This window comes from Rhea americana, unplaced genomic scaffold (assembly GCF_003343005.1).
Source record: "Rhea americana isolate MKP2758 unplaced genomic scaffold, rheAme1 scaffold_15, whole genome shotgun sequence".
NCBI lineage: Eukaryota > Metazoa > Chordata > Aves > Rheiformes > Rheidae > Rhea > Rhea americana.
The window spans coordinates 3099161-3111042 of NW_028185594.1; the positions used below are offsets into that span (position 1 = coordinate 3099161).

Below are 11882 nucleotides of genomic sequence, written 5' to 3' on the forward strand. Positions count from 1 at the left end.
CTGTTCAAGCATTGCCATTGCAGCGGTTTCACTCGGCTGCGTACCATGCGCTGCGGAGGGGCGGGGGGGAGGAGGAGGAGGAGGAAGAGAGCAGCGGTGCGAGTGGCCGAGGGYGCAGCCAGGCCTCGCAGTGTGGCTGGTGGTGCGGAGCCCCGCGAGCCTCCGCGGCGCTGGCAGGGGGTGGGGACAAGGCCTGGGGCCCACCATCAGCACCATGCTCCTGGGGATCCTCGTGGTGCTCTGCTTCATCCCGGCCGCTCATGTAACAGGTAACTGGGAAAGACATTGAGCCTTTGCATCCTTTTCCCTCACTTTTGTCATTAGGTGGGAGAACGTCTAGCACAGTTTTAAGTTCATTTTGCACAGCTTATCCTGTGTTGGCATGTAAGGGGAGAGACAGAGCATGCTGGCAGGACTGCACATGGATCAATCTGATGCAGCTAAGAGGCTGGTTTTCTTCCAGCCCTAAGTATTCTTCCAAGACCCAAGAGCTACCTTTATAGCCTGACTTCTCTTTGGATGCATTTGGAAATTGCATGCACTTGTGGAGGAGGTTTTACTCCACATTCCCCCAGACTTCACAAGTTTTGACCAGCCGAGCATCTGTACGGCTACTGCTGCTCCTCCGGGTCTGCACAGTCGTGGTGGCAGCGCCTCTCTCAGGGCCCCCTCTCCTCCACCGCCGCGTCTCCAGCGCGGAGCTCCATCTCCCYGGCAGCCCGGCACGACACCACGGGCTGCGGAGCTGAACCCACCCGCAGGCTCACCGAACTAGCAAATAAAAGGAACAAAAGTAGAGCTGCTCACTGAGCTCAGATATGGGAGGATGGGAATTGCTAAGTGCCCGGTTTTTGCTTTCTTTAGCAACGTGTTAATATTCATCAAATACCCAGCTTTTTTTTCCCTGAAAACCTCTTCAGCAACAAAACTGTCTGTTTGTGATTTGGAAGTCCCGAGGTCTTAGTGAATCTTTCTGAATCTCCAGTTGTTCTGGCGGAGGGTATTTTGTCTTGGTGTTGTTCCCTGCTGACGCAGTGTTAGTATGTTCAGAATTAACACATCTTTCCAAAGGGGCCATCAAAACGCAAGGCAAGGCAACGGCTGATGGGTTTTGCTAGGATAATCTTGAGGCAGACAATTTTTCAATTTGCTGGCCTGTGAACGCTTGTTGTTGGGTCTTCTCCAAACATCCATGCTTTGTATTTCACAGGGAATATACAGAAAGAAACAAAAATCTGTTTTCCAGTGCAAAACTTTTCACACATGGAACATCTTTAGAGAGTTCTTTTCCTAACACAAGAGCTGTAATTGCTTCTATTTTTTCCTTGTTTATGCTTTATTTTTCTTTTCCTTAGTAAAGGCATTGCAATTTGCATGAAACCATGATCTACTTTCCTTTAAGCAATTGTGCACTTTTTCTTCCTTATCCTCTTCCCCATGTTTATAATTTGTGTTTGCAACATCATAATTATTTCCACAGCAGGCAACTGGGTTGACAGAGAAGACACTAACTCCAGGAGAGGATAAGTAGCAGCAGTGGGTGAACAGTTGAAAAAAATTTCCATGAGACATCAGCAGCTTCTAAACAACTCTTCTCAATTGCCAGAAGATAAAATATAGCATGTATTACTCAGACATAGGGGTTATGCCATGATTCGATAGACRTTTATACACTTGTTTTGAATTAAGCACTTGAGTTTCTCCAGTAGCTTCATTGAGACTGCTCAACTGCTTGAAGTTAAGACATAAGTTAGCATGCTTCTTAGGGCTCTCATCTTCCCGTGCCTCTTTTCCACCTTTTTTCGTTTTGGTCCCAAGATAAACGATCCTTAGTATGTGGCAAGCATTAAAGCAGTCCTGCAGGACTTCCTCAWGCCCCAAAGGCCGCAAGTACTCTGTTTTACCAAAGACACCTGACTTTGTCCTGATCTGCTGTTGAGAGACTGCACCGACGAGTGCTGCATATTCACTTTGAATGGTGGAACTGTAAAGCTGGAAGGAGTTTTTAAAAAAATCAGTTTCCTCATTCCTTTTTGCAGTACTGCCAATGTTTATGAAGCTTGCCCTCCCCCCCCTTTTTGTCTAAATAAGTACTTTGCTATGGTCTCTCCCAGAGGCAGCTAGATCGAGTTGCCTAGSCTGTGTATTTTGTGAATTAAGCAATGCAAGTGGGTTCCCACTGCCGCTTACCACAAATGACCTCATCTTTTTACTACCTGCATAACCTTCTGGCTTATGGCTCTGGGYGTTAAATCAACATCTAACACACTAAGGTTACCAGAATGCAGGAGACGCATGAGACAAGGTTAGCTGAGATGACATAATAAATTCTTGTTCAAAAAAAAAAACAAGCAAACAAAACCCTCCGCTTAAAGCGGGTTTCATTAAAGCAAAAGCATCACCTGTGTTTTCTGAAGCACTGTGCTTCCGGCAGCYCTTGCACCGAAGAAGGTGAGGTTAGCAAAGAGCAAGTCTGTCACGCTTAGAAGGGGCACATCTCTTCAGCTGCACATTATGCACCCAGCTGGCTGAGCTGAAACCAAAGGAACTAGGAAAGACCCTTGCACCTTGGGAAGAAAAGTAAATGCAACTGGATAGCACAGACCAGCAGCAGGAAAATGGAAGGGCTTTACGACATAGCTGTGCGTCTTTCTGTTTGCGGGCTAAGGTGCTCCTTCCACGTTCCCCGTAGCCCCCCAGGAACTTAAGCGAGCTCTTGCTCTACTGTGCTTATAGAGACCCCAATTTCGTCCAGCTTTCTTGTTTGGGCAAATAACTTCTTGAAGTCAATTGTCATGGAAAAGAAAAAAAAAAGGAGGAGTACGAAATATTTTTTCACAGAGTATTTTTTCCAATAGCTGATATGATTCATGGAAAGTTTTGGGAAAAATAATCAAAATAGTTATTTTCCATGCTTTGTTGTTTCTGTTTTGCTTTCCTGGAAAAAAGAAAGGAAAAGAATTTCAATGGAGTTTTGCTTGCATCAGGGGTCTATGATTAAATAGTCAGTGTTTTACTGATACTATGTATGGATGGCATTCTTTTCAAGATGCAAAAAAMCTTACATGTGATGATAAGATAGGTCCAACATGACAAGTAAAGCATAAAAAAGCTTAAAAAGCATTTAGAGATAGCATATACCTGTTACTTATAAAACCTAAGATCAAACCTAAGAAAGCTTGCAGCCTGCACACACTGACATCAATGCGTTTACATTTTTAGACTTCCCAGCTCTTTGAGACTGTAGACAATCATTTTTCATAACTGCCTTTTTCTTGGCTGGTTAAGGCCAAGTACCTCCCTACAGACATTTATTATTACGCAGCATGACTGAACACAGCTCAGGAAACAGCAATCACAACCCTATTTAGGGGAAAACATACACTAATGGAAACACATACTACATGTTTCAGAGTTTCACCATTTTAACCAACCCAGTGACATTTACGAGAAAAGCCATCTTTGTGAAGGCAAAAGAAGCTTCAGCTCGCGTTTGCCCAGAAGGTCACCGGCCTCTCGGAGCGCCTGGTGCAAGCCCTCTGCATTCCCCTGCGCTCAGGTCCTACTGCGAATATCCTCCAGTCCTGCCCGGATCACAGAGGAACTGAGGGATGGGTGGCCTTACTGCATTTCCCCCAAGAACTAAGGGACATCTTGGCACGATTGCCTTTCCACAGCTCACAGAAATCCAGGCCTGGAGGAGCAGGAGGACAGCAGGGCCTCGCTGGCACGCTCGTGGGCTCAGCCTGCTTTGCCCTTGCTGCCACTGCAGCCCAAGCGATGCACGGGGTGGCAATTCATTCCTACAAATTACAGGCAAAAGACCTCCCTCAGTCAATTTAGATTCGACATRCTAGAACCACCTTGTGAAAGAGGATTTCGGTGCTTAGCTTAAACCAGTCATGTAGGAAAAGTCTCCATTTAATAATACACAAATGAACTTTTCCCACTCTTTGAAGGCATCCTGCATCTCAGCATCAACATCCAGCCTGCACTGCACGGCAAACACACWGGGCCACAAACCCAAGTGACAGAAATAAGTTGAAGAAATGTTTTTTTTTTTTTTGGATGGGTGCATTAGAAGAGTCTGGTATCCAGTTATCAGCACAACATCCTGGCAGAGGCAAAAGTGGTCCAAAGATGTAGTTAAACAGTGGAGCTCAAGGCATGAAGCTATGTAATCCAGATTACAGAAATCCAGATTAGCCCACAGCAGCAAAAGGTGGGCAAAGTCACTAGCCTTTGTACAAGAAGTGGTCTCTCAGAGATGAGATTTTCAGAGTTATCTTTCCTCTGACTATGGTAAAAATCTCAGCAGRCTGTGCAGTAAGTCTTCATTTGCTTTTTGTATGTACTTGCAATGAAAAACGGGTATTTTGGCAAGCATTTTTCTGAAGTGCTAATGATTCTGTAAGTGTCTGTTTTGAATACCTATTTTGGTTGTACATGCTCTGAGAAAGAAAAGGAATCTTCTGAATGCAATTTAGCTCCTATGACCATAGGGGTTGTAGTGGCTGGCACTACTGCAGTAGAAACCCAAAGGATAACTCTGTCTGAGCTGAGATCTGTAGAACTGTGCTATGTTAAATACAGAACAATTTCACAGGAGACTTGCACATTCCCACCTTGGCCAAAGATTTATTTTCTGGTCAACAAAAATATGATCAAATATCAGGTCTTTAAAAGGTGGAATCTAAACCTCACCCCTTGCTGAAATGCCTTATAAGCCTATGCAAGAGGCTTTGTCGGAAAATGCTGATTCGATGAAACTGAAGTGTTTTGCTGAAATGTCTTCATTTTGATGAAAATCCACCACAGGCAGGCAGCTCCAACAGAAACCCGCCTTGTCTATTACTACTCCATCACCCACTTCTGGGATTCCAAGATCTGTAGCTCTTGCTGTTGGAAAGTCAGCAAATGYTTGCTCTGCATCAAAACAAAAACTTTCACAACATTTGGGTTCCCTGAAGCCACGGGAACTCAGCTGTGATGAGCTATGCTGTGACGAGACAGCAGAGCATTCCTCATCTCGTGCCTGCCTGCTCTCTCAAGACAACAGTGCTGGTAAACAAGACTTTGAGTGAGAAAATGAACAGCTTCAGTGGTTTCATGGGTTGGGCTGGTAACTGGAGAACCTGCTGGCCACAGGTTGTTTTTAGTGTCCACACCCCAGCAATAGTCCTGGCCAACCCATGCACCTCTTTGTGTTTACTTCACTCCCTGTCCCAGTCTTTTTCATTTTATGTCTTACAATTCCTATGCCAGTGTATACCCTAGCAGAGGGTTCCTGGGTCAATCTCCAAAGTTCCTGCTAAGMCAGCAGTGGCTCTTGAAAGAAATCTGGCTTGTTGTTTTGTCAAGCCTTTGGAGAGCTGAGTAGTAATGCCCTCTCACCAGCTTACAAAGACCTAAAGCTGCCAGGAATTGTTCAGCTACACAGGGGTAGGAGCGTGCAAGCTGGCTGGGGAGTTGCAATTCAGCAAAACCAGCAGCAAATCTTGATCAAGAAAGTTTCTAACACCCCAAATAGCCTTTCAGATAGAAGAATGGGAGCAAGAGCCCAGGATAGCCAGATGCAGTCCAGGGTTTCACTCCGGATGCGGAAAACCCACACTCCTGCCCATCTAATGTTTTGATTCAGAGCAAGGATTATACCTGCATCTCCCACATCCCAGGCGACAGCTGTAATCACCATGTATGTTCATTGTATTCACCTTCAACTCTCAAAATGAATGTTGTACAGTGTGAACCAGTTGCAACAAAAAAGAAAGAATAGCTTCACAGCGCCTTTAGATGCCCTTTGTGGCATTTGGAGCAGATGCCTTCTGGATCTATGTAAGCAATGTGTCAATTGTATGAATGTGTATGTTTTCTGTGGCTGATGTTTTATGCATCCGTTTCTGAAAGCAGCGTGCTGGACCAGATGGCTCAAGTGGTCTGTTCCAGTCGTATGTTCCTGCAGCCACCTAGAAGCCAAGTTTTTTACTTGTAATGTGGGATATAGGCTTAAGCCCTTGATCCAAGTCAAGCAGAGCATGGAACTGAATTTGGGTCACCTTCACCCCAAAGGAATGGCCTACTCAAGACATGGGGGTACTTCCTCTGCGTGCGCACGTGTGAACAGAGATTTTGCTGACAGACAGCCATTTAGTTCTAAATATTGTTAAACACTTGTTTTCTGGGTATTTTAGACCTAGCCTCCTTCCACTTCCATTTCCCTTATCAGCCTTTTCAAATTTTCCTTCATATAGATTAAGCTGAAGAGAGACAAGTTTTGCAGCAGGATTTCAGGAAGAGAGATGCCAATTGTCATTCTCTCAGCCACAGCAATTCCCAGGGACCAAGCCAGGGACACAGGCTGCTCAGACCTCATACAAGGATTGTGGCTGATAAATGAGTTAGGCTTTCATGAAGATTTATATGCTTTTGCACACACACACACACACAAAAGGACTGTCCTTCTGGCAAGTTCCTAGCTTAAGATCCAAAACCTCCTTTCTCTTACAGGTCACCATTTGACGAGTGGGGCCTCGGTTGTATAGGATGATTTTTCTTGGAAGAAGTGTCTTTCTGCATAGCCCTTGTAGTGTTTCATTGTTTGGCAGATGGTAGCAGAGTTCTATATGTCAGAAAACATTTCCTGTTTATGTACCAGATTGGTCAATCCAAACTGAATTATGTCTTCATGTGACATGTTTTTTTGCAGGCCATTCAAGTGCTAAGTGCCAGTTCAGTGTCAAATTAGTCATCCCCTGGGTCCTTTGGGAGATTAAGAATCTACTTCAGCTGCTAACTAGAGAAATGACTTTTTATTAAAGTGATAGCAGTTTATGCTTTTAGTGTTCGTTATCCAAGGTCCAAACTCTTGAAGAGTTTGCAGGTGGAATTTGCTGAACCACTTCATGTCTGTCCTTGGATTAAAAAGCAAGGGTATAAATAATATTCTTCTTTGACAGATAAACTAAGCATTAAATTCATTGTATTTCTACTCCATGGTATCCCCTGGGAACCTTCTTACTAAGGGAAGTATAGATGAGGGTGGCCTTACCTATATAGATGTACACACACACACAGACACAGAGTAGCCTTTTCAGTCTTGATGTTAAATCTTAGCCACACAGGCCTCTTTCTGTATTAGTGTTCTGATTCTGAAGAAAAACACTCTTGACCTCACAGGGTCCCCTAGTGACTATGCAATTATTTATATAAAGGGGAATTGCGGCAAGAAGAGCCCCTGTGAGAGGCTGCTTCTGCACCTCAGTTGTTACGTACCCCCTAGGAGGGAGCGTCAGCCAGGGAGACGTGGAGAAGAGCTGCACAGGAGCGTGCGTGGTTCTGAAGTCGCATACTGTATTTGATAAACAAGTGTTTTTTTTTTCTTTTCCCCACCTCCCAACCCCCACCTCTCTGTCCAGAAAACAAGATTTTAGTGGCTCAGCATCCTTTGCTCATTGTAGCTAACAAAACGGCGACTCTGGTCTGCAACTACACGTACAATGGGACGGGGAAGGAATTCCGAGCTTCGCTGCACAAGGGAACAGACAGTGCAGTTGAAGTCTGCTTTGTTTCATGGAACATGACCAAAGATAGCAGTAATTCAAATAAAGAATTCAACTGCAAGGGGATTCACAAGAAAGACAAAGTAATCTTCAATCTTTGGAATATGACTGCCAGCCAAACTGACATTTACTTCTGCAAAATTGAGGCCATGTATCCACCCCCATATGTCTACAATGAGAAGAGCAACGGGACCGTCATTCACGTGAAAGGTAAGCTGGGAAATCTCTGTAGGCCTACACACGTTCCCCACACGAAGGCTTGAGGCAGTGTGTTTCCTTCCTAGGAACAAAACAGATGGGTTGCCCATTAGGACTAAATTCCTGCTCCCTGGAGAAGACATCTCAAAATGGTGCATGATATGGTTGATAAACAGGATATGTCAGAGCAAAGAGTAAATAAGCAGAGGTTAAGGTCACTGCTTTCATGAACTTTAAGTTGTCTCTGTTCTCTTCCTTAAAGAGACACCCATCCAAATACAAGAGTCTCAGCCTGCAAGCTCTTACTGGATTATGGTGGCAGTGACTGGAGTTCTTGCTTTCTACAGTACGCTAATAACAGCAGTCTTCATTAACTACTGGGTAAGAAACCACTTTTCTCCTTTGCTCTTTGGCCCTCACATGTTTCTCAGACTACCTGTGCTGTATCTACCACAGTTCACTGATATCCCTCACTTTCAGGACAGCAGTGCTTCTTCACCCTGGCTACAAATGCACACCCATGCTCTGCCCGAGGCAAGCTGAAAGCCCAGATGCTCTCCAGGTGGGCTGTCAGGCCTCCGCGGTAGAGCTTTAAAGCAAACAGGAATATCAGAGCATTTGCCATGCCCTGCGCACCAGCAGTATTGGGACGCTGTCTGCGGCTCTTACAACTGTCCGTGTCAGGGAAGCCTATCACTACAAGCATCCCTGGCAAAACCCTTTGGGACTATTCTGACAGAGGGGGTTTACCTGCAGTAAAGCAGTCTTCAGGGACTGGGAATCAGCCCAAGACCATCCATATTAGTGCCCTGTGCCTTTCCAGCAATTCCCTCGTGTACCCACTATTCCTGGCAGCTTGCCTGCAAGAGAATAGGGGCACCGGGATCTCACTAGTCTCTCCTCTGGCCCTGTGTGTTAACCCCAAGAAGGCAGAGACATTCTAATGGCTCATTATTTTTGCTTTCTAATCTCTCTGGAGACCTGGCTGGCTCAGGTCCCATCCACTTCTGCCTGGTCCAACACGAGGCCTGCTGGAGAAACACAAGAGTGAGCTGTGATGCAGAGGCAGCAGAAGGCCACCTTTGCTCAATGAGTCTTAGGACCACAGTCTCCCAGAGCTTATTCTACACCATTTCCTTCACACGAGAAAGACTGGAACAATGAGTGTAGAGAAGAACTCTTCCTTGCACTCTGTCCTTCCCCTGTATCTCTGTGGTTAAGTGTCTGTTTTCAATACATTACAAGTTAGCCTATCTAAAGGGCCCGGTGTCCCTGACAGGTTAAGCACTGCATGGATACAGAAAGCCACTCTCTCTGCTAGCTGAAATTTCAGCTGATACCTGTTTCATCAAAATACACTTGTTCAATACATGCCTCTTTCTACTGGAAAGCAGGCTGGATCAGGAATCGCCGCATGAAAATGCTAAGACACGTTAGGTGGTTCTTCTTCGCGCCTCACAGTAGGGCTAAGAGGATTACAGGCGAGGGCTGCGGGTGTCACCGCGCTGTGCTACAGCGGCTCTGCCCTGGTGAGATGCTGTAGTTTCAAACCCATCACTCAGAATCTGAACCATTTCTCTCCACGCTTTGCATTTGGTCCCTAATGGCCACGCACTGTGCTGCTAAGATGTCTGCTCCTAGCAGGACTGACAAGGCTGCACTGTGATGTGCACTGTTTGCTGCAGCAGTTTTTACCTGATATTATTGCTGCAGCTGGTATTCTCCTGATAAGACATACTCTGAGCGTGGAGGTACTTGGATGCTGTTGAATGTAAATAAAGCTGCCTAGAAAAGATTACGGATGTTAAAAAAACACCCTAAAAATGATACTTGACAGCCACAGCAAGCCTGTTTCACTTGAGTTCCTGAAAGCAGCTAAAGACTTGTCTGTTTTCTTACAGTCTGCCTTCCCTGGAGAAAAACTGCTTTCCTTTCCAAAAGTAGCAGTCTTTCATCCTGGAACAGCCTAGCATTCACTCATGCTAGTAAAATGTATTTCTCTCTTGCAAAATTAACTCTTTAAATTTAATAGGTGAATTAAAAATTTTATATTATGGAGAAAAGCACATGCAATTAAAGCTTTTCTTTCTAATATAATTTACACGCACCAACTACACTATATAAGTTTAGTAATATGTAACCTACACATAACATCTTGTGTGTATATACACATGCACACACACATATATATTTTAATACAAAAAAGCTTAGGGAATCTCACAGCGACTAACTGCCCCACTCTGCAGGCACAACATGATTCAGCCATCAGTTCTTCTAACGCAAACCAATTCCACAACATCGGACATGGGAACACTTTGCTCAGCAGCTGATGAAGGAGCGCTCTGAAGGAGCACGCTGACCTTACGCACAGCCTGCTGGAGTCCCCAGCCCAAAGGCTGCCGTGGCCACGGGCTCCCTCTGATTGCGGACAAACGACTTCACCTGCCTTCCGCCTCTGCTGCTCTTATTTGCAGAAGTGGTGATGCTCTTCTGTCTCACAGGGACATTATAAGGCAGGAATTCAACAGTGGAAATGAGTTTTTTGAGGCCCAGATAATGAGACCGACAAAAGATTAGCATCAGCTCTGCTTCTTTTGCCTCTTGAAGAGGTGCTCCTAGCAGCAGATACGTTGTATATTCCCGCAGTAAGGGGTAGGAAACCATGACGTACACGACTTGAGCTGATTTTGTTCTGCTTGAGTTAAGCAAATTCCTTTTTTCCTCCTAATAAATGAGGACGATCTTCACTGCCCAGATGGTTCTGCTTGTGCTGAGTCATCCCACGGCTGAGAACTGGTGGGGAGAGCAAGCAGTCCGTGCCCCCGTCCGCAGCATCCATTTACCTCTAGAGCTAACGCTAAATCTCTCAGCAGACAAGCTGGAGCCTTGTGCTCAGGTTGGGCAGATTCATAGACTATTTCATGAGAACACGTGCTCTAAGTCTGTGAATGCATTTAAACCTGAGGCTTCCTTATAAACAGGCCTGCTTCCCTGAGCCAGGGCCCAGGGCTAGAAATGTCAGCAGTGAATATAGCTGATGGCTGGTGGGACTATTTATTAATTCAAAAGAAGGAAAAATTTATCAAATCCATTATTAATTTTTCTCAGATCTTATTAATACTCAAAAACTCTCTGTGCAAAGGATCGCCCCCCGCCTCCTTTTTCTCCTTTATTTTTAAGTGTGCACCCCAGACAGGACAGACCAATTGCAGAAATATTTTCACACTTTTCTTCCCCTTTCTCCCGCAGCAAAAAAGCAAGGAGAAAATGTATCATCAGAGTGACTACATGAACATGACTCCCCGCCATCCACCTTACCAAAAGAACAAGGGTTACCCATCCTACGCACCCACGCGAGACTACACTGCGTACCGCTCCTGGCAGCCGTGATCCCCACTGTCCGAGCAACCAGCACCCCGGGGTGCTCCTCGTCAGTCACGTGTGCTTGGACGTGGAAGGACAACCAATCATTTTTCCATCATGTTTGTTGACATCAATCATGGATACCTACATCATGGCAAATATTGGCTAAAGTTTGACGGTACGCACAGAGGAAAAAAAAGCAAACATGAAAAATGCAAAATTTAAACATGGATTGTTTTCCATGATGGCTGAAAGTGAGCAGTGACTTGTGTTAAAGGTTGCGAGTGGTAAGACAGAAAGAAGGCATCAGACCTCCCAGCTGGTCTCCTCTTAACGCTTGTGATTTTGCTCAGCTGTTGGGGGGACCAGAACTTCTGACCTTTCCCAATAACTGTTGCCTCAGATTTAAACCTTAATTTCTTTTCCTGTATGTCTAATCCTCAGAAATGCAACCCACATTGCTGTTAAATATGTCAAAATGCAAAAAAATACAATCCCCTTCCCCCCCCCGAGCAGGGCACAGTTTGATGTTCAAAACACGCGTTCCAAAAAAGAGAGGGAAAAGTCAGCCAGAAGGTGTCCAGGCTAGGACACAAATGGGCTGTCTGGGCAAATCAAGACTGATGGAAAACCACTAACCCTTCAACATGTGAGTCCTTAGGTTGGTCACTTTGTACATCTTCGTAAAATGATTTGAGGCCATGATCAAACAACTCCACAGAATGAGAAAGCAATTAACCAGAAGACAAAAGCAAGACAAGC

The 11882-nt window shown here is 45.1% G+C and overlaps 1 protein-coding gene across 1 annotated transcript; it reads left to right on the plus strand.

The window, feature by feature from the left end:
• The first annotated feature begins 196 nt into the window (after nucleotides 1–196).
• On the plus strand, nucleotides 197–11290 carry CD28 (CD28 molecule). Its single transcript, XM_085299305.1, has 4 exons — nucleotides 197–269; nucleotides 7416–7769; nucleotides 8020–8138; nucleotides 11007–11290. The coding sequence occupies exons 1-4, from the start codon at nucleotides 215–217 to the stop codon at nucleotides 11145–11147; spliced, it is 669 nt and encodes a 222-aa protein (XP_085155431.1). The 5' UTR covers nucleotides 197–214; the 3' UTR covers nucleotides 11148–11290.
• Nucleotides 11291–11882: the final 592 nt, after the last annotated feature.

What these genes read in the sequence shown, in the direction of transcription:
- CD28 (XM_085299305.1), top strand. Translation starts at nt 215, where the DNA reads ATGCTCCTGGGGATCCTCGTGGTGCTCTGCTTCATCCCGGCCGCTCAT. An exon ending in GACCGTCATTCACGTGAAAG is followed by an intron (nt 7,770 to 8,019) that starts GTAAGCTGGGAA and finishes TCTTCCTTAAAG; the next exon opens with AGACACCCATCCAAATACAA. An exon ending in CAGTCTTCATTAACTACTGG is followed by an intron (nt 8,139 to 11,006) that starts GTAAGAAACCAC and finishes TTTCTCCCGCAG; the next exon opens with CAAAAAAGCAAGGAGAAAAT.